Genomic DNA, 25,565 nt, shown 5'->3' with positions numbered 1-25,565 from the left:
GATCAAACTGCCGGCCCAGAAGACATCTCTCAAAGCTCCATTCAGGCTACTGACTAATATCGTGGCCAAGAATCTTCTGGCCAAGGCTGGATCTTACGACAAGGTGACGCTGGAGAAATTTCAATACATGGCTTGTATTGCCTCCAAGATCAACATAAACTGGTCAGACATTCTGTTCAATATTCTATGTGAAATGATCAGGGGCAAAGGGCAATCCGAGGGATTTGCTTTGCAAATCTGCCACATCTTGGGCGTCCTTGGAGTGGACTTTTCCAAGACTGAGCCTCTGCATCCCACCAAATGGCTCAACAAGTCTACGATTCTCAAATTCCTGAACAAGAAAGAGACTGCGGTCGACACCTTGCCCTCAACCGCAAAGGTTATTGCTATCCCTCAACCGCTTTCAACGGTTTCGGTCGTGGCCAAACCAGTCCATACCAAAAAGTCTGCCAAGCGTCAACTGATCATCGAATCTGACTCTGAGGATGAATCACGTGAGAATGTTCCACTGATTCAAGCTTTCAGCAGGTCATCCCCTTCGGTCTCCAAAGCAGCTGTGTCATCCACGCCTGCAGGCGAGAAGAAGAGGCAGCACAAGAAGCTAAAGTCTCTTTCTGGACTTGCTCCTACCCTGCCAACGGTCGAGACTACTACCGTTGTTGCTTCTACTGCTCCTCGTCCTACAAAAGGTGTGATAATCCGAGAAGGTGCCTCATCAGCTCCTGAGGTCACTCTAGCTGATCCCAAAGACAAAGGGAAAGGTGTGATGATCTACACACCCAAGGCTCAACCAGCAGCTACGATAGAACTCAATATGATCATCTCTCACGTACTCCGTACTATCAAGCGTCATCTACAACGTTTTGACAGATGGCATCACTCCCGCACTCACTTGACACTCGCTCAAATATTTCCTAAATGGAAATCTCTAAACGTCATTGAGCAGAAGATGCTTCTATTTGCTGATACTGAAGACATCGTGGAGGCTCTGGGAAGAAGACATCTCATAGACTTGAAGCTTCGAGGAAGCCTGCTATCACTGCTAATTAATGAGCGTGTCAAGAATTTCAAATCCAAGAGTCCTACCGCTGCCGATGACTTTGTGATTTTGACTGGACTACAGGATAGTCTACGTCAAATCACTCAACTACTTCAGCACTTCCAAGCTCTCAACAATGTCAAAACACCAGCTTCAGCAGCCTGTTTGCAAGCTTATGTGCTGGAAGCACAAGTGATGATGAAAACCTTTCTCACTCAAGATCAGGGTGAAGAAGACGTCTATGCTCTTCCTTCTTCAGATGGGATTCTGACCGATCTCATCACTGCTGACCTCTTTCAATCATATGCTCTAAGATCGAGTGTAGCAGCATCTTCATCGGTCGACCCCTCCTCAACCGCAGTCCAAGTAGTTACTCCACCGGAAGCAGTTGTGATTGCTCGCTCCTCTCCCGTGACGACCGCTCACACTTCTCCCGGTCATTCACAAGATGTTTTAGAAGTGGTTGCACAAGAGATACCTGTCACCTCTGTGACAGAGGCTCCTTGCAGTAGTGAAGCAACAGTGCCCCCAACGGAGATATCAAGCACTATTGTATCACCTGCATCTCCAGAACAGCAAGTGACTGATGCTGATCCAGCACTTCAACCGTCTCCATCTACTGAAAAGTTTATGGAAGATCTCATTATGGATGAACCAAGTGCTGATCCTGGTACTCCACCAACCATATTGGCTGCAGTCGAAACTATTACATCTCCAACTGTACCATTATTGGAAGGTCCATCGGGTAGCTCTCCAGCAAGTTCACCCGCACCACATCATCGTGAGTCTAGCCCTGTTTCACCAAGAAATGACTCAGAAGGGCAAATGATTCAGACTGATGATTCTTTAATTGAAGCCATGGCCGCAGCTCTAGATCATACCTTGATAAATCGGCTTCATGAGCTCATGCAAACGGTTAGGTCCTTCTCTCAAGACATAACAAACTCATCCTTATCGGTCGATAATTCACGCCAGACGATGATTCGGCATTTCGAGACCGTGTCTCGAGACCTCGCTCGTCTGTCCACAGAGATCACTAATCATCATCGCACTCAAATCAACACGCTCTCTACCGTCTCCGAACAAGTTATCCGATCCGAAAATCGCCTTCATAAGCAGTTGAATGATCGGATGGACACTATGCAAGCCACTCTACTTGCTCAAATCGATGCAAAAATAGACACTATGCAAGCCTGCCTTGGCACTCAACTCACTGAGGTCATCCTTCGGCTTAACCAAGGTGATGCCAAAAAGGGGGAAGAAGAGCAACGTAGAGCAGCAGAGGCAAGAAGACGTGAAGAAGAGTCCAGAAGAAAAGAAGAAGCCGACAGAAGAAGAAGAGAAGGCGATAGGTCAGGAGGAGCCAGTTGGTTCAAAAGATGAACAACTTATCTCTTCTTTACTTATCGCAGCCGCATCTTTTTTTCTGTAGGTGTAATAAAAATGCTTATTGTACTTAATGAAATTCATTCTCTCAATGAAGTTCATTTTAATGCTTTCATATTGTTCTTGGAGCACTTAAGTTTTGTCATCACCAAAAAGGGGGAAATTGTTGAATCCGATATTTTGGTGATAACAAACAACAACTCATTGTATAGGAATGTGCTGCCAACCATTGTATTTCAGGAACCTACTACAACTTCTACCGAAAGCTTGTCAACCGCCTTTGCTCTCGACCGGCTGAAGTCACAAGCCTATCAACTGGCTATCAAGACCAGCAGAGGATAAATCTATCTACCGGAAGCTTGTCAACCGCCTTTATCTCTCGACCGGTTGAAGTCACAAGCTTATCGACTGGTTATTCAAACCAGCAGAGGACAAATATCTCTACCGGTAGAATGCCAACTGCCTATCTAGATATCTCGAGACAAGTACCTATGACAAGATATTCTTTGCAGGATCTTTTATTAAAAGCAGAACCGGCGTTTCAGAAGATTTGTTGACTCCTGCAAATCAAGACAACAGGTTGTACCAAAATGGCAAAAACACAGAATGACTGCAGATAAAGCATTCGACCGTTTATTCCAGTTTTGGACCCTGGAAGTTGTCTGCAGTGTACGATCCTCATGCAGAATCATCAATGCATTTATGAGCATTAAATGTGCATTCAATGCAGCATCAGAACGTTCAAAATAAAGACGTTGATGATTGACCTATATAAAGGGAAGATTGCTCAAACAACAACAACAAAGTGATACGAGACAACGAAGAGAGACAAGCAACTCAGAAAAATTTCAATCACTTGACTAATATCAGAAGTCCTCATCTGATATACTTGAGCACACTTACAAGATCAATCATCTGCTGCTCAAATAAACCCTCGCCTACAGTTCACATATCTGATCGTCAAGGATCATCCTAGGGTTTTCAAGCCTCTCGACCGCTCTGCAGTCTGAGAAGCTCAACTCAACTATACTCAGTGTTGAAGAGACTTGAAGCTGCTCTGAAAGCTTCCACCAGTCTGATAAGAACTGAGAATCTTATCTGTGTAAATCTAGGAGTTTCGGATTAGGCATTGGATAAGTCCTAAGTCTGAAGTGGGTGTATTACAAGACGTTGTAATAACCAAAGTCTTCTAGTGAATTCCTTCCTAAGTGGAAGAAGGGGAGACGTAGAAGGATTAAGCCTTCGAACTTCCATAAAATCGTGCTTTAGCATTTACTGCCACTTATCTCACATCCTGCTCATACATTGCATTATAAACTTTGCATCACTAAAACCTCTGAACTATTTCCGCACTATTTAAGTTGTTCAAAACGTTTTAGAAGTTGAGAAAACTGATTAAGTGAACTAAACTTCACTTGATCATTTTAAAGAAGTAGAAGAAAAGTTTCAGAGTGTATTCACCCCCCCCTCTACCCTCTGAACCGATCCCAACACCATATGACAGAAAAAAAGAGCGTGAAAAAACAACGTAGTAACTGTATATTTATTGTAGTTGATGATTTTGGAATTTTCTATGTAGAAGAAAATAACAAATGATGGAATGTTTATAAAGAAGAATGCGGTAGATAAACTGTAATTTTTAATAATAAGGTCTTATATCAAGTACTTGAGAAAGCACAGGTGACGCTTACAATTTATTTGCTTACGAATTTCAATAACCATGAAATTCTTGACATGATATCAATCATAGATTGATTAAAATGGTGCAACTGTGAGAGTGATAACGCAATAACGACGTCGGCCAGCGGCTGTGCTACTGTATAAAGAAGACGTCATGGAACCATTGAAAGGAAACCGTTGAATGAAAGAGCAAAAGCGATGAGCATCCTCTGCTCTGCAAATAATTACGGCATGCATGTAGCAGCATGGTTCACAACCACAACGCCTTACAAAAAAAATTCTTGCCATTTTTGTGTGTTAGGAAATCGCAGGGTGGGCTATTTATAATGTTTTTAATGGGGTAATCAAATTAGTGAGTCATTATTAGCAATACACGTTACAATCCGTATCTTATTTTTGAGTTTCTTTGATCCTTTGAGTTTCTTACGTTTAAGATTTTGAATCGATCGATTCAATTAAATGTAGGGAATTATACATTGATTAAAATGTTTACATATATGATAGATATTGCCATATTTGTGATATGAGAAATTCCACGTACGACGTTTGTTTATACAAAAAAGTTATCGATTTTGAGAATATTACAAATTTTTTCGACAGTGGTTGAGAAATATAGAGAAAATTGACGTATACAATGTTAAAAAAAGACGCTCAAATTATAATTTCAAAATCATATTTTTCCTCATATATATTGTCGTAAAGAAGTTTTAAAAAAAAAATAATATTTGAAATTTGTATTTCTTAATTTAGAACAATGATTATTTTTGAATTGTCATATGATATTTCGAAATTAAAAAGTTATATTTATAATCACTATTATTGAAAAAGTCGTTATATGTGCTGAAGGTATGAGCAGTAAAGTAATAAAAAAATGAAATAGATGAATCCATAGCTGGTCGGTAAATAAGACTTTTGATAAAAATATATTGTTCATTAATTATACGTTTTAAGGAAAAAATAGAGTGACTTATGAAAAATGAAGAGAAGTGGTATTTCTTTAGAAAATCAAATTTTCAAAAAGATTCATAAAAATTAGAAAATATTCACATATTTTGAGCAATTTAGATGTATTAATAATTTGGCATGTCAAAATATTTTATGTATTAGTTATTTAAAAATTATTAATATATGCGTCAATAAATTAGAGTAATGCTCTTCGACAAAAAAACTTAGATAAAAGATATTTGTAAAAAATAATTTAGTGTAAATTTAATGATTTTTTAAAAAAATGCAGTGTAATCTAAAATGTTGTTTTCAGTCACTATAAAATGTTAATAATGTAAATATTTTAAAAAATATATGCTGACACTAAGAGCTTTCAAACTAAAAAATATATGTATATATAATTTTGAATTGCTTTCTAACAACAAATAGTTTTAAATGTACCTAATATATTTAGAGGCTATAAAGTTTTGTTCTTAATTTTGTATGAAATGGTTAGTGAAACCATATTTGAGTATTTCAAAGATCGAATGCAAAATCAAGTTTGAGTTGAAAAATATAGAGAACGTGAAATTTGTAAATTCTTTAAAAAAATGCGGTTATTTTTTAGAAATTTATATTTTTCATATATTTATTTTAAAAATATTAGCAAATATTAAAACATTTTAAATTTTTAATGTTATTTATATGTAATTTTAATTTTTCATGTAACAAATTATGTATTAGTTTTTATAAAAAAAATTTATTTATACATGTGTCAATAAAGTAATATTCTTGACGAAAACTTAAGCTTTTGATAAAAATAGATTGTTAATTAATTATTCAGTATTAAGAAAAAAATGGATTTTGTTATAAAGAGGAAGACAAGTAGTAATTTTTTTAAAAAAAATAATAATATTTAAAATTTCAAAAATATTAGAAAATATTAACATATTTTAAGTAAGTTAGATGTATTTGTAATTTGAACAAAATATATACATAATAGTTTGTAAAAAATTATTCATACATGCGTTAGTAAAATAATGTTCTTGGAAGAAAAATAAAGATTTTGATAATAGTAGATTGCATAAGACTATTCTAAGTGAAGCAAGACAAAACAAAACAAAATAAAATATATATGTATATATAATTTTGAATTTCTGTATAAAAGAATATATTTTTATATATAGTTGATATATTTTGAAGGTATAAAGTTATATTATTATTCTCGTGCATGTGAAATGTTTTTTCCAAAAAAAATTTGATTGTAAGTGTAATGATTTCATTAAATAAAAAATTGGAGTGTAATATTGAAATACAATTATACGAAAAAGATTGTGTAACCATATATTAGTTTTGGCGAGTTGGAATCTAAAATGACGTATAAGTTGAGAAATATAGAGAAAATTGACATATGCAATGTTAAAAAGACATGCAATTTATAATTTCAAAATCATATTTTTTTCTCATATATCTTGTCGTAAAGAAGTTAAAAAAAGAAAATAATATTTCAAATTTGTATTTTTTTAATTTAGACCAATGATTATTTTTGAATTGTCATATGATATGTCAAAATTAAAAAGTTATATTTATAATCACTGTTATTGAAAAAGTTGTTATAAGTGCTGAAGGTATGAGGAGTAAAGTAATAATAAAAATGAAATAGATTAATGTGAAAATATTTTCGACAACCATTTTTCTAAAAATTTACATTAAATATTTTGAAGATCAAAGTAACGATGTGTTCAAAGAGTATTCAATAAAGGAAGTTCAATAAAATATAAAAGACAAAGAGAAGAGGCATTTTTTTAAGAAAAATATATTTTCAAATATGTATTTCAAAAACATTAGAAAATATTAAAACATTTTAAAATTTTAAGTGAATTAGATGTATTTGTAATAAGTTACATGTTATTTATTTTTTTAATTTAAGGAAAGTAAAATTCAACCACAGATGTTGTAATGGAAATAGCAGAATCAAAATGAAGTTGAAATGTGCACTCTGATGAACTTGATATGATCAAACGAAGCCTTCCAAAACTTCTTTATACACAACATTTTTGGTAAGCGAAGTGTCATAACTATTGCTAACATCAGGTTTAATTAAAAATCTAATAAATTTCATGGAAACACCTCTGGACATAGCAACATAGAGTTGCCCATGGGAGAAGACCGGATCGGGTAAATACACACCAATTATCGGGATTGTCTGGCCTTGTGATTTGTTAATGGTCATAGCAAAACACAACTTGATGGGAAACTGCTTCCGCTTGAACCGAAATGGGTAACCTTCGTTCTCAGCCGGAGATAAAGGTATACGAGGAATTAAAACTTTTTTCCCGGTGTGATGACCAACAGCGATTTCTGCGTGAATGACATTATCTGTAAAATCTTTACAAATCATCCTTGTACCATTACATAAACCATCCGATGGGTCGAGGTTCCGTAACAACATAACTGGGCAATGTTTCTTTAAGACCAAACGATGGGGAGGCAACCCATTAGGGGCCAAGCTGTTTAAAAATTCAGAAGGATATGAATTTTGCGTGTCGTCAATCGCCTCATCAAAGCTCAAGTAAACTCTTGAATTCCCAGGAAACAATGACACAATATCATCGTTCAATTTATCGACATGAACATTTTTTGTCGAAAGAATGGTTCGTTCTGTCATATAAGTTGGTGATTGATAATTATTTCCTAGATCTTCATATACATAGTCTAGCAACTTACGTTCAGATTCTTCGGTATCATTGTCACTGAACTTAATAAGCATCTCCGCTGGAAGTTTGATGTTTCCATTATCATCAGTTTGTTCAATTCCTTTTCCAACCCTAAGAAGAAACTCACAGAACAGGGGATCTGATCTTGCACGCATGTTTTCTGATAAAACAACTATCTTCATGCATCTGTACAAATGAGATTTAATCAGACAGCTATCTATAGTTTGATGCATAGTAGCCTTGGGTATAACAGGTAGAATTTGCATGAAATCTCCTCCCAACACAACCACTTTCCCACCAAATGGATTTTTGTTTCCAACAAGATCCTGCAAAGTGCGGTCCACTGCCTCAATAGCAAACCTCTTGCACATAGGTGCCTCATCCCAAATAATAACAGCCGCACGCCGCAACAATTGAGCCAGACCACTTTGCTTAGAAATTGAGCAGTAACTATTTGCATGTAAATCTATAGGGATTTTGAACCTTGAGTGTGCTGTTCGACCTCCAGGTAAAATTGAAGCCGCGACACCTGAAGTAGCTGTTGCCAAAGCAATAAGACCTTGGGACCTAATGGTTGCAAGCAAAGAACGGTACAGAAATGTTTTGCCTGTCCCACCGGGACCATTTATAAAAAAGACAGCTCCATTTCTCGTTTCCAGACTTTCAATAATCATATTGTATGCCAGGCGCTGATTATCATTAAGTTGAAGATGTGCGACCAAGTCATCCGGAGAAATTGAAATGGACAACTCATCTGTTATTTCTCTACAATCAGGTGGCATAGATTTTGCAGACGAATTTGGCAATCTAGGAAGATCGTAGGCATCAGAAGTTTTGCCCATACTTTCCAAGAAATATCTAATCGATTGGAGTGTCTCAAACAGAACTTGGTCATTTTCAAGCATCATATTATTTTGGAAATCTTCAGAAAGATGTACATAAAACATATCCCACAAATTTCGAACATCAAATGGTTCACAATGCACCAAGATAGTAGCAAACAACCTACGCAAAGCAATTGGCATGTGAAAACTTGATGCCTCATTCAAACACTCAAAATTACTCTTGTCACTTTCTAGTAACCCCCTAAGTTGTGCAGCTTCCTTGAAAGTGAAGCACAATTTTTCGCCGATGGTTAACAAATCACAGTAGGACTTAGGGCCTCGAACATGAAGAAGTAATAAACGCAAATAATATCTCTCACCTTCTACTGGATTTGCTGAGTTAACACGCCCAATAACCTGTCTTTGTTTCCTTGGTTTCCAAGTTCTGGTCGATTGATTCCAAACATAATGCTCTGGAAATTCAGAATATAACAACTCTGTTGCTTCACTGTTTTGCGAACAAGTCTTAAAAAATTCAGTTAACATAGTTTTGGAGACACGGTCAGTTTCTAAAACATTACCCAAGTTTTGGTAATTTAAGAAAGTTACCATGTGCCTGTCCGGTAAATGAAGCGGCAAATTGATAACTGCAGGAGAGATTTCATTAAGATCAAATTCAAATATTCTCCACACTGCTTCTGGAGGAGACACCCAGTGAGCATCCTGAAATGTTCGTATTTCATCTACAAATGAGTGAGAATCATGGGTTGACAAATGAATACTTATTTTGTCATGGCCTTTGTAAATATATTTGTATAAATATTTTACAGCCGTTAGTCCAGAACAAATTTCGACATTGATATGACAATCATAGCGAAAGAGTAGATATGGATTATACGGAACAACCCATTGAGAATTCAGTGTACAATTTCGAACCTCAACTGAACGACCATTGTCTCTCCTTCTATACAATGGATAACCATTAGAATGTTGAACCGAATGCTCTGAAAAAGGGCGAGGATAATGGTTTTTGCATTTTCCGTTAACCATACAGGGACATTTTTTATTTAATTCACCACAAGGTCCATGCATCATATGTCTAGAAACCAAACCAAACAATCGAGGGGAAAAATTCTTATCTGGAAGCTCAGCAACAACATAAGAGTCAAACTTGTCTGGTGAGGTAATCTTATAATTAGATTGCAGGATAAGAAGCATGTGGCAATGTGGCAGGCCTCGTTTTTGGAACTCAATGACATATACATAAGCAACAACTGGGCCAAATATAGACTTTTTGAGAATTTGGTCTTTGAGATCTTGTAATTTAGCACGAAACACTCGAGAGACCAAATCTGGACGATCATGAGCAACCTGACCTTGGAATAAATGTTCTCTGATTTCTTTCCAATCCGGGTTGCAAGTCATCGTGATAAACAAGTCAGGCTTCCCAAATTTGCGGACCAATGCAATTGCATCAAGATACCGACGACGCATGTCCCTAGGGCCACCTATAAAAGATGCAGGCAGGACTATACGCTGCCCGACCTCACTCCCACGTGATTCACCATTGGCTACGCTTTCGACAACACCTTGGTACATTTCCGATCTGATCTCACTTTGATGTCTCCTGTAGTAATCTAGCCTTGTTGTTTCAAGTTTAACATACATATCGACAACATATTGCTGCAACAACCGACCACCATACAAGATAACCGAAGTGTTCGTGAGACGAATCTGCAATCTATAACAATAGTATTCCCTACAAGAAACCATTCTGTCATTTCTTCCACGAACAACTGCAAAAAAAACAAGGATAATATACATTAATTAGTTACAAGAAAAATATATAAATAGCTGTAGAAAACCAAGCCCTTTATTTTTTGAAGGTAAATATTTTAAAAACTATTGCTATTAAAAGCAAAGTGTTAAAACACACCACGACTTTCACCAGCAACAATACGATCAAAAGAATCGATATTTGCAGGTTGTCTTAAATTCCCATTTAAGTCATCAGGAGCAGAACCATTTTTAACCTTGAGAATATTCTGCTGCCAGCCATTTTCTCCATACGGGAAAAAAAGTGGATACTGCAGGGGATCATAACAACCATAATAATGTCTTATTTGATGGGTCTGACCATCACGAGCACGAGCAACTATGTCTCTGTCATACGGAATGTTAGTGTCATCATTGCCTTCGACCCAAATAGCTGCGACTTGATCAGCGGATGGGTTGTTATAACATCTTTGGTCAAGGGATACATTTTTGGAGATATGCAATCTTAAGTCTGTTATTGAAGAATACTGATTTATTCTCTGTAGAATTTGTGCATAAGGGTTGACTCTCATTATATCCATCAACAAAACCATGATTTCTCTATCAACATCAGCGTTCGGGAAAGCAGACATCCTATTATCCAACTCATTATCCCTGTCCCAAAAATAAAGTTGAAAATACCTTGGGCCGTCTGAATCCGGAAGAAGTGGTGGCAATGAATGAAAAATTTGGCCAGATGCACGAAACGTGTAAACACCATGTCTAAGAGAAGCCAGTTCCTTGTCAAGCTTAACACCAAATGAGGTGAAAGAGAAAATGGTGTTGTATAAGCGTATTTTACGGCGGAATGAAATAGCCAAAGGAGACAGCTGGTTGGTAAATAATTCCAACAATGCAGCAGGAGTAATGGGTGATGACAATCTAATCTTACCACAACCGCAACAAAAACATGGAGGTTCACAAGGAAATCTATAGGCGCCACAAAAGCGACACGGAGAAACCAATGATAAGTCACAAACGTTAGCAATATCTCCTTCATTGTCTGAAATTAAAATTTGGAATCTAAGTAAATTAAACGGATAAGGAAATTTATCCTAGAGAGAAAAATAAAAACACACGCATTTGATGAGGAATTCGAAGGAGAAAACTTCGGTACAAATAATGACAAAACTTACGATGAGGACGACACGCTGGGGGAACAGACCCAAATTCCGCTGTGGCATGAGAATATATTAGTTAAGGAGTAGAAATGCTATGTATGTGCAAATAAAACATGTAGCAAATATAACAGTATATAACCATTCGTAGCGGAGGGGAACGAAACACCAACGCGTGTAGATTCAGAAACGGCGCTGTGGGAAAAAATAACTATGTAAATCAATTATGTGAAGGAAAAAGAACGAAATGAAAAAAAACACGGATGGAAAGTAGAAAAACATACCTTGTAAGGAAACCCGAGACAGCAGCCGAGGGCCGACCCCGTGGCATGAGAACCAGAATAAGAATGACAGCAACATAACCGATTAAACAATAATAGGAGCTTAAAGGCACACAAAATGGACGAGGTAAGAAACTGAAGGCAGTAAATGAGACCTTGCATTAATGGAGAATAATGAATAACGTGATGCGAAGAAGTTGAAGAAGTGAAATAGGAAGAAGGAAATTAGGACGGTGTATTGGTGTGTCTGAAGGGTAGGTGGGGAATCAGAGAAATTTGAGGAATTTGAGCGATAGTTTTAATGTATAATAAATAGATAGTTTGAAGGGTAAACTAATAATTTCACAATTGGAACTCCCTTATTTCTAATTATAATAGATTTAGTCTCTTAAAATTATATTAATATCATACTTGAAATATTTATTTATTACAACGGCTCCCTTTCGCTCTCCTGGCCTAGGAACAGAAACTATACATTCATGCCAAGGTCGAACGACCTGCTCACTGGTGACATTTCAATCCAAACATAAATCAAATTAATCAGCCTATATAATATTATTAACCTTTAATTATATCGAAACACTGTTTGGTACACCTCTGCATGTTACTCCTGGTTCCGAACTAGGTGCCAGAAGTTCATAAGGTAGCACCCCAGCACCACACCTATTCCGGCGCTTAGGATCAGCGTTTCGTTTCTCAATCTCCTTCTCGATACCCCTAATCTCACTGGAGAACTCGTAAAAAGCTTCGATAACCTCGGGATCACACGACCAAATTGATTGATGATTCCTTTCACCCAAATATTCCTCATCGGGTGAGTGGGTCGATAATGTGTCCACCACGGCCATGAACTTTGTGGCTTGTAATAAACTTGGCAGGGCGCAGAAAAAATACTTTTGTGGGTCTGTAAGGAAGATTGAGTACTCCGGGTCGTTCTCATCTGGAATCAGACGGCGTACGAGGGGTGGCCGGTTTGGGATGTAGCCACCATAAGGGTACTGGCCAAAGTTCAATGCAGCATGTTGTGCAGATGCAAGCCATATTATGGTTGTGATGATTGAAGCCAGGTCTTCTGGAGTGGCTAATGTGGGCCACCAATCCTCATGGCGGAGGTCCGCGTGGCCTACGTTAATGGATTCGGCGTACCAAGCTTGGAGCTCCTTGTCGTTGCAGACTTGGTTCGCATCTTGATAGTAATGGGCGACATACTTGTGGACCCATTTTTCGATAGCTCCCCATATCATCAGCCCATCGGCGGCATAAGGGTAGTCATCCATAACAAGTTTTAGCCCATGAGGCTGAGTCGGATCTCTTACAGCCATGCCTCTGAAATGACAAAAAGGATGATATGATTCAAGTCATGTTGAATGCGTGCGTGCGTGCATGTGAGAAAATTGACGCCAATTTGTGGTGGCAATTAGCTTATATATATATGACTATCAAACACTTCTCATGAGTTTAATAAACTAGGCACCTTCGAATGAGATCAGCCGGGAGGCTTTCCATGTCGAACCGCCAAGAACTCTTGTATGCTGCTGCACTGATTTCCATACAATAACGGCCAGGGGTGAAGCAAGATTCGATCACGCCATCTACATTAATTAAACCCTGTCTAGCCAATGCATTGATCTCCAATGTGTATCTCATGTGTGGATCCAAAAGCTTAAAAATGGGATGCATAGCACTCATTTGCCTATGTGCAGCCAATATGAATGGCTCCAGTGCTGCATGCGTACGTAACCTAGAAAAGGTGAAACAAATTAGTAGCAACATTTTGTCTCGAGTTGAGTTTGAATAAAACTAGAGTTATTACAATCATGTGTGATTTTCACCGTCAGTACTTACCAATGATTAACGAGTTGGTGCACACCGGCATCATTGGAACAAACATGGGCCTTAGCCAATTGCCACATCCAATAAGTAGTGGCATCCACGGGTGGTGTGACCACACGCTTTGGCGGAGAGCTTGAAGTGGTTGGTGGGAGGCTGAGTTCTATGGCTATGGGTTTGAGGGTGCCCAGATCAGTCAAGAAAAAGACAGTGCGTGTTGCATATGATTTCCGTCCATCGAGGGCATTCATTCCATCGAGGAATGGCAAGTAGATGTCGTGGTAATCGATGATATATAGCCTGTTAGCATTCAAAGCCTGTCAAAGCACCAAGCTGAGATGTTAAATTGAATGACAAGAATCGAAATTCTGAAACAATTATGATATGGCCGGCATACCTCTTGTATGGTCATCCCATTAAGTTTATCGGAAATGTGTTGGTCTTTGAGAGCTGATTCTGGTGATCCATAAGTTTGAGGGTCAAGCTTACTCAGAGGGGGAAAAGCCTGAAGCCTTTGTATATTGACAGGATTGACCCCTGCCAAAGCTTGACGCCCGAATTCGTGGTCTCGCAACCATGCATGTTTGTCCTCTGTACATGGAACAAAATGTCTTAAAAGAACACTTTTTCAATTAAAGAGGAGAGGTATATAATAGCAGTTTATACTCACTGGAAACGATCTTGGGAAGGTCAAATTTGAGGAGACCACCATTTTGAATTTTGTTTACAGCCTCAGGGATGGGCATTTTATTCAAAATCTCATCATGGAGGCCGAGTTTAAGGAGCAGGCCTTGGCTATAAAGGCTGTCAATATCCGAGAAGCCCTTGAAATCCTTGTTGTTAGCAGAAATGGTGGCCATTAATTGTGGAATAAGATTGTGAAGCACAGCCTTGAGTCTCCCCGTGGAGAAGGTGGTCATTTTCGACTCCTCAAACTGTTCGTCCCTGGGCACGTACATTGGCAATGGCTTCTCTACTCGACTCTCGGCTTTCAAATCTGGAATAATAAACATAATAGTTAAATGCATGCATTTCAACAAGAAAAGACAAGACTAGGGGAATGGAATTAGTAAGTAAGTAAGTAAGTACTAACTGGCATAAGTTGCAGGGCGTCCTGTGCGGCAACGCCTAGGATAAGGTATTTCTTGACCTCCCAGAATGGGGCGAGCAAAATCAATGCCTTTATCAGGATTCCCAAGATCATTGTACACATCAAAATCATATATTCTATCACACAATTTTCTTTCACCATTTCCATCACCTCTCAGTTCTCGGAGCTCCTTTTCTCTAAGACCTTTTAGCCCTGCTGGTGTTTCATGGGGCAAATATGCCTGCCCAAATCAACAAACAAATTTATCTACCCATAATATACTTGGACAGTACCCCATCCATTTGCTCCTCAAAGATATTATTATTATATCCTTAAACAATTATTTATAGAATGAATTTATAATGTGAGGTAATTTGTAACCAATGAGTTTGCAAAATGAAGAATATGTAGAAAAGGGTATTATTCCTTGAGGTTTCGTTTCCCTTGCGTTTTAAACATGAACTTGAGAGTACCAAGTGAAATGAACGTGGAAACTTATTACTTTTTTTCGAATATAAAATTCAACAAGACGGAATTGGTCAAAAAAGTCGTCAGTCAATGATGGATCTTGTAGTTGTATTAAAATAAAATAATAATGATTTGTCTGACTGATCGACCTGGTTAGAGAAGAAAACTCTTTTTCCTTTGTTGGACTGAACCCAAGAATCACAAGGAAAATGCAGGGCACCCCGTGGAAATCCTTCCACCGTTATACTCTCCAAGAAGAACTCTTGTTGATGCTTGTTGCTCACTAAAATTGCACCTGGGATTCCAAAATTCGAATCCACCATGAACTCTGCCACATAATTCACTCTCTCTGTTTTGAGGTTTGATTTCTTGGACCAGTCCTGCAGAACAGCTGGTTTGCTTTTCTTGGGTGCCTTGGTTTCTAGTTAATTTAATTAATAATCAAAAAGTTATTTATACAATATAGAATATTGATGATGATAGAGTTGACTTACTTGGATCAAAATCATTGCTGACGAGTTCCAAAACAACATTCCTTCCGATCTTATCGGTCAAGGCATCCAAATGTTTGACCAAAGTGTCCTTAAAATCCTCCTTGTTCTTGTTTCTTACAGAGAGCACCGCTCTTACCTTAAATTTGAGAGCTTTGTGGGGAACCGATTTCACCAACTCCAAATCTTCACTGATGGCCGCCTTCACTACTACGCATGATCTGCCCATGCCCATGGCTCTTTGTTGGAAAGGAAACAGAAGCCGCCTCTGGTTCAAAACCAGCCTACGAGAAGAAGAAGAAGATGATGAAGTAGCAAGAAATGGAGTTTTCTCCAGTAAAGAGGAACCCATCATCTCTTTAGCAAGTGCCATTAGTGGAATTGGAATATGAATGTGGGATACCATTACATTTATGATTTATTTATATAACTACAAGGAAACTATTATATTATTATTATTATTAGAAAAAAGAGAAAATTATGTGTCACCGGCCACACGTTTTTTATTTTTTTCCCCTCTTGGACTTGTTTATATTTCTTAAAAAGGATTGGCTCGAAGGGACTCCATCTCACATATGAGTTAGAGATTCATGGCGTGAGTTAAATATTTCAATGAGGAATATGCTTCACACGAGAATCGAACTCGCAACGCTGAAATTTTTTTTTTTCACGTCACATCAGCTCTTACCAACTCGTATATGTTCATGTGGTCACTTGTTTATATTTCTCGCGTCATATCATATCGCATGCAAAAAGTCAGCAAAGTTTTTGTTTCTCCATGTGGACGCTGCGTTTGAGTTTTCAAAATCAAAATAATAATTTGCTCACAATTTAATTACCACAACAGGTTACAGAGGAATTCTATTGGGATCTTATTTTCCAGATTAAAAATTAGTTTGATCAATCCAAGACGAAAGTGCGATTTGTGATGGGTTACTGTAACCTGTGGTCCTATTTGTCCTTTACCCTTTCTAAAATGGCATTTGCGTACCCAATTACTTTACTATGTTGTATTGTATGTCAAAGCATAATAATGTCGTAACATTCATTCAACCCATTGTCGTGTTATTCTTACTGTTTCTTTCACTTTAAATCGTGCTGTTATTACATTGGACAGCTAATTAAATCGGAATGGAATGAGTGAGACGTTCCTATTTCTTACTTTTAAATTGGACATGAGTACTGAAATTTTCGTCTTAAGATGGACTATAAATTTTGTAAATAGTTTATTAAGAAATCAAAAAAGAAAAGGGCGGATTAGTGAATTGAAAAATGGAAATTGGAATGTTTTTATATAAAATTAGGCAGCATCTTTGACCAATGTGAGGGAGTTTTGACTGACGGCCAACAGTGTGGATCTATTCCAAAAGTCAAAAGAAACAAAATTTTAGAAAAATGAATTACGTCGCCTGAGAGATTCGAACTCTCGCGGGGAAACCCCATGTACTTAGCAGGCACACGCCTTAACCACTCGGCCAAAGCGACTTTTGAATTTTCTACTCCAACAATGAAATATCTACTCTATTTTTAACTATCGGGAAAATTGCCAATCAACCCCATGAACTTGACAGGTTGGTTCCTCATATTCGAACTCGAGCCGAACCCATCGAGTCAACTTCAAACCAAAATTATTTTGTTCAGTAATTTGCGAATAGTTCGCAAACCATTATATTTTATTAATATAAAATAATGGTATATAAATATATCACATTTTGAACATCTTCGAACATTTCAATCTTTTGAACGAAAATTTCAAACCTTATTATCCAAGCAATAGTTCGAATAATTTACGAATAAATTCAAATATTTAAAATCAAGCTCAAGGAACAATATTTGAAATTTTCGAACTTCAATTTTTTTTTACTATCATTCAACTCGGCTAATTTCGTTTGCACTCCCAAAGCCTGAGTCCATCCGTTAATTAAAATAGTAATTATTATTATATCTTTCAAAGGGAGGGCCCAATGATATGTATCAAGCACGATGATGGATGGAACAATACAGCAAAAGTCAATTCATTTTCATTTCGCTCGCCAAAATGAATCCACCACCACTTCAACCACTAAAGAATACATGAATTATCAACTTCACGACCATTCCCTTCATTTTCAATTTCCCTAATCAGCTTTTCTATTTGTCTTCTATAAACAGGCATATAATGGTCAGCAATCATGGTCTGTGACAGCCTCAATTTACTATACAACGAGCGGGAAGTGAGAAAAATACCCACTTTCGGCTCTTCCTCCTCCAACTCACTTGATGTAGTACTGCCATCACTCACCCGGTCAGGCTCATCGCTAACCAGTGTAACAATATGCACGATCTTTCCAGGCGGGAAAAATCTGTGCACCTCCATTGCATTCGTTACAGGCTCATTATCATCACTAACCTCAGCAATGGCTGCAGCTTCTTCTTCCCTAATTTCCTTTACCATATCAACTTCCGAAGATGACTCCTGCTCGTATAGCTCGCGTTCTAGCTGTTGCCACAACTCAACTTCTGTCATGCGATCTTCGTTGCTTATGTGGTCCAATACACCCTCCTCCCGGTCATCGCTGTCCGCAAAACCAATCTCACTTGTACAATTGTCTGAAGTCCCTGCTGCATCCTCTGATGAGAATTCTGGAAGCTTCTTGGTACTTGTAACGACTACGGTCTCCTCAACAGTTGTGAGGAAAGGGTCTAATGTTCCTCTCTGAGTTGAGGAAGATTCTGGTGGGTCTGCTCTCACACTGCAATTTGTACGGGATCTATGACGGGGACCAATGCAAGACCATGAAGACATATTTAGGCCAGGACGGGACAAAGCTGCCTGAGCCATGCTTTGAGCTCTCTTCATAACCACCTGCATCACCAAGTAAAATATTGGTCCAACCAGATCTAACTAAATGAAACTCGAATTCACGTGTAAACAACTTAGCTAGACAAGAGATTTGAGGTAATAACATCCTGAATGTTGAAGGTAATAGTGGCAGTGTTGTTAATGATTTTGAATTTACCAACACTGATAATCATTGCCAAAAGTTTTGTAACCTTAAAACAACGCAATCAGGTCAAACAAATCTTCCTATTTAATAAAGCAGAAAACCCAACAGGAGTTGGAGTAAAACACCACCATATTAGACTCAAAGTTGCGACTACTTGAAAGCTGTTTGTCTTTCCACATGCTGAAATATACGGTTAAAATATTTACACCTGAGTACCACTGGAAACTGGACGAAGAAGTGCACCAGCACCGGCCACTTTTGCTTTAGCACTGGCCATGGATGGAAGACGAGAACCCAACGCTGAAGCAGATCTATACACAGTACTAAGAATTCGGGTACGTTCAATTTGATTTCTCAGATCGTTCAACCACGCAGACGCTGTGACCTTCGAAGGCATAAAGATATTGTGAGCCGACAAAACTATGGGTAGAATGTGTGAAAAGAAACATAATGTTAATTTACCTCTATTTTAATCTCAAATCGAAGATAAGCACACATGTTTTAAGAATTCACGGGTTAAAATCACATTCCTCTTCTGAGTGCACTACAAGGTTACCTGACCTCAGTAATATTACGACATCATCATATCCAAATTTTCTCATCTTGTACTATTTATTACTTACCATATCTTTAACGTGCTAAAAGTGGAACCCGTATGGAAGTTCAGTGAAAAATTCTCCAACTGAAACAAACAATTACCCCGATGACAAAAAGATAAGATCCACTAGTTCACTAGGGCCCATTAGATGAAACTATTTTCTCACATGGATAAGCCATAGGTTATATCAAAGATCTTATTGAAAGCTGAAATATTAAGAATTCCACTACTACAACAATTAATGTGGAGATATGGAACAAACAAAATCAATTTTCAAAACAAATTGTAAAATCTAGGAAATATTTTGCAAAGCACTTGGACAAAATACCTCAGCACGCAAGTCATCCACAGATGCAGCTGAGAATGTGGGCACCAAATCAGCACCATTAATTACAGACGTGACAAACTCATTTCCTGATTCAGCCAGTTCCCAAGTCATACAAGCAGCTGCAAGTAATAAGCCATGATCATGATTCATGAATAAAGCCATGATCTTGTTAACATAAATACTGAAAAAGGATAATCTAGACCAGACAACAATAATTGAACAGAACTAATCAAGAAGAAAATGAAATGAACCTGGAGCAAAAGCAAAACAGGTAGTGGTTGATAACTCTTTCTGTTCACGTAATACATATGTTAAAAGTGCAGCTGTGCCACCACCCAGAGAATGTCCAACAATCTGTACACAACAGAACAATAAGTCTTGAAGCCAGAGCATTACCAGTAACACAGGCCAAATTCAAAGTTAAACTTAACACGAAATATGATTAAAAAATATTAAAAGTGAAAACAAATTCCTGATGCCTGAAGTGGTGTACAGATCAATCTATCTAACTTTTAACTTTTTCTATCAAACATTACTGCATGACATATTAAAAAAATATGCAGTTTCAACAGAAAGTACTTCTCACAAAGGAAGTCATTTTCTCAACGTAGATATAATTATGGAAAAAATTCTGGATGGGTCACCTAACAAGGAAAGGGTGTGTGTAAATCAGATGCTGTACTCGTCATTTTCTATTGAATAAAATAACAGTTTTCTCCATTTTTCTTGACCTAAGCAACATGGTATCAGAGCGATGATGCTAAGTGCAAGTTTGCACTTCTATTTTATAGGATTAAACTTGGTTTTTGTTATTTCTTGAGCAAAATTACGCATATTTGTTGTTGTTAGTCATTTGCAAGATTTCGGGTAACAACCATTTTAGTTGATAAAATGTGTGAATAGGGATGAAAAAATGGAGAGAGAGCGTGAAGAAACGAAACAAAGACCGAGATTAAAGAAAAAAATTAGAAATATTTAGTGCAGCGCAGCGCCCACGCTTGCCTTCAGATTATTAGATAGCTGATAAGTGTTTATCTTGTTCATTTTATATTTTAAATAAACTGGAATACTGGATCAGCTTGCCTTGTTGATAGATAGGATGTGTATGAATTAGATGGTATGCTCGTCATTTTCTATTGAATAAAATAACAGAGTTTTCTCCTCGATTTTTCTTGACCTAAACGGCAATTTTATTTTTTTCTCAAGGTTTTATTTTAATACTGGGCTGGATACCCAGTAGTCCAGACCAGGTTTTTACTCGGCTAGCTATATTTAGCCGAACAGATCAGGGCTAAAAAAATTTCCTGGGTCGAGTGAGAATCTGCCCGCAAAGACTATTTTAACCCCTTTAAAGAACCCTTGAGTTGAAGAAAGTGTAAACCTTAAGGGTGTAATCGGGATGGCTGTTCACTGCTGTCAGGAGACAAGGAGTGGCAAGTTTTGCAATCCATCTTGCAGCTGCAACCATTCCGCAATGTGCATAACCTAAAACCAAGTTGTTGACTCCACCTCCATAAACCACGGTATGATGGAATGGTACCACTGCTCCTGTAACAGCGGTCAAAGTATCCTTGACACTGTGAGTTCCACGGATCAGCAAGAGGAAATTTTTTGCTTTGTGGTCGATCAATACAGTAAATGCTGGTTTTAGTATCTATATCAACATTCAAAATAAAGATCAGATAATGAGCTAACGACGAGATGAGCACACAAAATATTTAGCTAACAAGTTGAAATAAAACTTTACCCCAGCTTTAGGTTCTTGGAGGAGAACATCTTCCTTAGAATACCCAGTTTCTTCCAAAAATAAGGGGAAGGGTTTTTTTGAGAAATGCCAGCAGAGTGTGAGCAAATTTAAGAGATATTTAAGCTCCACACAAATTTCAGGTCCTTTAAGCTGTAAGCTGTCTTTACCACCAAATTCACGGCTAACATGCAAATGTCCCTGCATTGTAAGTTGTGTCGTAACAGTAACATTTGCAGAACATCTAATTGTTTATTGAAAGACAAATTAACTCATAAATTGAGAGCAACTGACACCACAAACTAACAGTTTATAAACATGATCTCATGCAAGTATTTTCGGTACCACAAATGTACATGGTTCAGTACAACCTCTTGCTTGGTTATTAGTCGAGCAAGTAAACAACTCCTAACAACACTTAAATCGTCATCTTCCCCTCTGTTACCTCCGATCAGTTTAATATGTTCCCTGTTTAATATTACGCCAAACATCATGTAGTATGAGAACCCAAAATTGTTCTCTCACTGCTTTGATACATTCACAATATGTAGTGTGAGAACCCAAGCCTTCTCAGATAATATGAAGATGGTGCAACCATTAAACTCCTCTATGTCAAATCAGTTCTTCAGTTCAACAATAATCTGAACTTAGCACATTACTGTTTTATATAGTTTCTACAAATTCTTAATTTACGAGTAGAAGTCATGAATATTGGTGAAAATGTGAAGGGGGAGATGTTGCGTATTACCGGTAAGAGAATAGCTTGGAACATGTGAAAAATTGAAAGATGCATACCTGCCGTTTTAAGAGAAAACTGATACCAAAAGCCAAATCGCCAATGGGCCACTTTCCCAAAGTCTCAGAGTAAGTAAATCTTAGGGTCTCCGACAATGTAGATATTGTCTCTAACCATGTTGCAGGAGCTTGTATAAGTCTATGAGAGACTCTATCAATCCCCAATGGGCCATGACTGTGCACATCACCACCATTTTCATCATCATCATCATTTATTCTTCTGTTCGATTGAATTTTTTTGTTCAACGTATAATACAAAAGAGCAGCTGCACCTGCCGCCGTGGCCATTGTGGCTGTAGCCATGAGCTTTGGAGCTCTACCATTTTATAAAAAAAAATAAAAATATCTCAGTGAACTAGCAAAAAAAAAAAGGTTTTTTCCAAAGATCTCCAATTTAGTCTACTACGAAAAATCATACATGCAATGCAAGCTTCAATAATCGCAAGATGGACTCGATATTAATTGATAGCTAAAGAAAACATAATAAGAGCAACAGAGTTAGATTTTTTAAAGGATGCACTAACGGACCTTCTAACAAATAACAATAAAAACAGTTTTATCCCTTCAAAAATTAATACGCATCCTCAAAAAAAAATGCGCATCCCTTGAGGTGGAGCCTTGTCATCACTCGTAGGGAACAACCATAAAATCCTATTATTGTAGCAGATAAATTCTCAATCAAAAACATATTCTTTTCTAAAGTTGGTTGCAAAGATTACTCAAAAGAAAACAATTCCAAAAAAAAAAAAAAAATCGTTTCTGATTGTCCGACACTCAATAAACCCCAAGAAATAAAATGATTTCGACTAATCCTCCGCATGCCAATCGATTATTCAAGCAAAAAGAAGGCAACTTAATTAACCTGAACATGATTAAAAGAAAAACCCTAGAAAACCCAACTTGGAGTGCAGATTATAATTTAAATCAAAGAAAAAGATACGGTGGGTGGACGAAATCAAAGAGGAAAAATAAATAAAACGATGATTATAGTAGCCGCACCTGAATTATTGGAGGGATTATTCGACGGTGATTATTTAGCTTTGAGAGTAAGGAATCCGAAATTTCAGTGAAGAAGAAGAAAAGCATACACAACACGTACAGTTGTGGTGTTACCCGGAAGTCAAATTTTCGATTTGGATCCGAATCGCATCGGTGGTCAGCCCACTCCCTCTTCCTTGTTTCTTTTTGTTATCATAAGAAATAGAACAAGGCCAGCATCTTATTTCAAAGCAAATCCAACTCATTTAAATTTAGCCCAGTTCATAAGATTGTCTTTTGGCCCAATAATTAATATATATTATATATATAATATGTATATATTATAGGACTATCAAATCCGAAACCGTTATTACACACTTATAAATATCTAGACTAACTATCAAATCCGCAAACTGTGCAAACTCTGACAATTATTAAATTTTATGACATTAAATTTAATACAAAACTCTTATGAAACTATGCACATTTCAATTTATGACATAAATCTCTAACTCAACCCAAGTCATGAAAAAAGAGTACTTTTTATATTAAAAATATTACTTTTCACTAAAATATATGAATCGGATTGACCATTCTCATGAAAATAGACAAATAGCTACTTTTAAATTTAATATATGAGATGTATACCATGCATCGGTAGTTCAAGCTATCGAACACCCAAATGATGTATTTGTGATGGGAGTTATATTGTTTGCATGTAGAAGATTTCTTCTCGGACGTTTCTCTCCTATTCTAGCATAAATGAACGACGAAATATCCAAAACAATGCAATTCTAATAATGTAATATTGGATAGTCGTAACGGATGGTTCAAGATATTAAACATCAATCTCTTTGCTCTAGTGATAAACTTTTTGGGAAAGAAATCAGGAAAATGCATTCAATTGCGCCATCAACCTCTATCTAATATTTTCGTAGGAGTGCATAATACGTTTTACGATTCATGCGTTGGTTCTAGTTTTGTTTTGAATGATGGATCCAGATGATATTGTGCGGCTGGTTAACGTTATGAAGCTTGATCACCACAATCCACATGAGGCGTTTACGATTGAGGAGGAGGACATACGTACAGATTGGAGCGGAACGCCTATCGTGCTGTTTGGTGGCCAATGTCCTCTCGTACAGGGTCATTAATTAATAGAGAGGCTTTTAGGCAACAAATGCCACGAATGCTGCAGATAGAAATGAGGATTAATATTGAAGCGGCAGATGATAAAATATTTATTTTTGAATTTAGCTCTCAGAGTGACAGAACTAGGGTACTTCAGGAAGTCCCTTGGAATTTCTCCAGGAGTACTTTATTGGTATTTACATAACTGATGGGATATCATAGCCCTCGAACAATGAAGTTTGATGAGGCCACTTTCTGGATTCAATTCCATAATATCTCTCTAGCGTTCTTGCATGAAAATCTTCTTCTGAAATTGGGAAGTCAACTGGGCACTGTAGTTGAAGTGGACCGTGGTGATCATGGAGTTGTGCTGGGTCATTTTGCCAGGATTCGTGTATGTTTAGAGTCATGACTTGCATGAGTGAGGAGGAGGATATTTTCATCATAGTTGTTTATGAACGACTCCCCCGATTTCTGTTATGCATGTGGGAGAGTTGGTCATACTCATAGGGAGTGTGAGGAAGATTCTGTTGATAAGGTGAAACATGCTTTTGGGGCATGGTTGAGGGCGGCTGCTCACGTAAGTGGGAGTAAGAGTAGGGAGTGTGGGACTAAATCTACTGCTGCTAAGAATGCTGATCCTTGAGTGAAACCAAGTTGAGAGAGTCTAAGTGCAAACGGTGGAAGTACATATTGGGTTTTTTTGGTTTTTTTATGGTTGATTGTCAGGGCAGAAGTGTGGGTCTTGCTTTATTCTGGAAAGAGCAAGTATCCGTAACAATTAATTCCATCTCTCAGGGTCATGTTGATTGCACGGTACATGTGAAGGTGATTTATTGTGGAAAATTACAGGATTCTACGGGCAACCAGATGTGTCCCATAGTAATTTCTCTTGGGAGTTATTACAACAACTAAGGGGAATTTCGGAACTTAGAGACATGTCATGGTTAGTTGGTGGTGATTTTCATGAAATATGCTTCGATGGCGAGAAATTTGGAGGGAATAGGAGACCTCCTGCTCAAATGAAATCGTTCCGGGGTGCTCTTTAGTTATGTGACTTACAAGATATTCATTGGAGTGGGGAGCTCTTTACTTGGGTGAATCGTAGGGAAGCAAATAAGACTATATTTGAAAGACTGGATCGATATGTAGGAAACTTTAACTGAAGATTCTTTTTCCCAGCAGCTCGAGCACTTCACCTAGAATTTTACCACTCTAATCATAGACCAATTCTCTTGAAGATATATGGGGCGGCAAGGCAGAATAGTGGTGAGGGCAGAAATTGTGTAGTTCATTTTCGTTTTGAGAAGAGCTGGTTAATGAATAAAGAGTGTGTAGATT

General features: G+C 37.5%; 3 protein-coding genes and 1 non-coding gene across 10 annotated transcripts; all 4 read right to left on the bottom strand.

Annotated features, from left to right (window-relative positions):
• Window positions 1–7,046: 7,046 nt before the first annotated feature.
• On the bottom strand, window positions 7,047–12,026 carry LOC140861978 (uncharacterized). The gene is made up of 5 exons (XM_073264977.1): window positions 11,788–12,026; window positions 11,646–11,698; window positions 11,522–11,560; window positions 10,507–11,388; window positions 7,047–10,366 (listed from the first exon to the last, which is right to left on the bottom strand). Exons 1-5 carry the CDS (start codon window positions 11,832–11,834, stop codon window positions 7,047–7,049), a joined length of 4,341 nt encoding a protein of 1,446 aa, XP_073121078.1. The 5' UTR covers window positions 11,835–12,026.
• Window positions 12,027–12,311: 285 nt separating this feature from the next.
• LOC140867723 (linoleate 13S-lipoxygenase 3-1, chloroplastic-like) lies at window positions 12,312–16,073 on the bottom strand. Of its 3 annotated transcripts, none has more exons than XM_073272772.1 (8): window positions 15,667–16,073; window positions 15,322–15,563; window positions 14,708–14,945; window positions 14,285–14,611; window positions 14,012–14,205; window positions 13,630–13,931; window positions 13,259–13,525; window positions 12,312–13,110 (listed from the first exon to the last, which is right to left on the bottom strand). In XM_073272772.1, the coding sequence occupies exons 1-8, from the start codon at window positions 16,067–16,069 to the stop codon at window positions 12,354–12,356; spliced, it is 2,730 nt and encodes a 909-aa protein (XP_073128873.1). In that variant the 5' UTR covers window positions 16,070–16,073; the 3' UTR covers window positions 12,312–12,353. The 3 variants fall into 3 exon arrangements, with proteins under 3 accessions (XP_073128873.1, XP_073128872.1, XP_073128874.1); XM_073272771.1 differs by having other exon boundaries at window positions 15,322–15,593; window positions 15,667–16,072; XM_073272773.1 differs by having other exon boundaries at window positions 15,322–15,552; window positions 15,667–15,804.
• Window positions 16,074–17,066: 993 nt separating this feature from the next.
• Window positions 17,067–17,148, bottom strand: TRNAS-GCU (transfer RNA serine (anticodon GCU)). Its single transcript has one exon. It is a non-coding gene; the product is annotated as a tRNA-Ser (tRNA).
• A 432-nt stretch (window positions 17,149–17,580) lies between these two features.
• On the bottom strand, window positions 17,581–24,946 carry LOC140864231 (uncharacterized). Of its 5 annotated transcripts, none has more exons than XM_073268261.1 (10): window positions 24,369–24,946; window positions 24,184–24,285; window positions 23,115–23,296; window positions 22,116–22,431; window positions 21,324–21,521; window positions 20,958–21,230; window positions 19,828–19,930; window positions 19,577–19,695; window positions 18,859–19,035; window positions 17,581–18,508 (listed from the first exon to the last, which is right to left on the bottom strand). In XM_073268261.1, exons 4-10 carry the CDS (start codon window positions 22,416–22,418, stop codon window positions 17,726–17,728), a joined length of 1,956 nt encoding a protein of 651 aa, XP_073124362.1. In that variant the 5' UTR covers window positions 22,419–22,431; window positions 23,115–23,296; window positions 24,184–24,285; window positions 24,369–24,946; the 3' UTR covers window positions 17,581–17,725. The 5 variants fall into 5 exon arrangements, with proteins under 5 accessions (XP_073124362.1, XP_073124363.1, XP_073124361.1 ...); XM_073268262.1 differs by having other exon boundaries at window positions 24,431–24,946; XM_073268260.1 differs by having other exon boundaries at window positions 23,115–24,285.
• Between the last annotated feature and the right edge of the window lie 619 nt (window positions 24,947–25,565).

Source organism: Henckelia pumila, chromosome 4, assembly GCF_033568475.1.
Source record: "Henckelia pumila isolate YLH828 chromosome 4, ASM3356847v2, whole genome shotgun sequence".
Classification (NCBI taxonomy): domain Eukaryota; kingdom Viridiplantae; phylum Streptophyta; class Magnoliopsida; order Lamiales; family Gesneriaceae; genus Henckelia; species Henckelia pumila.
The sequence above is the reverse complement of the archived record's forward strand: the minus strand, read 5'-3'. Positions and strand labels throughout refer to the sequence as shown.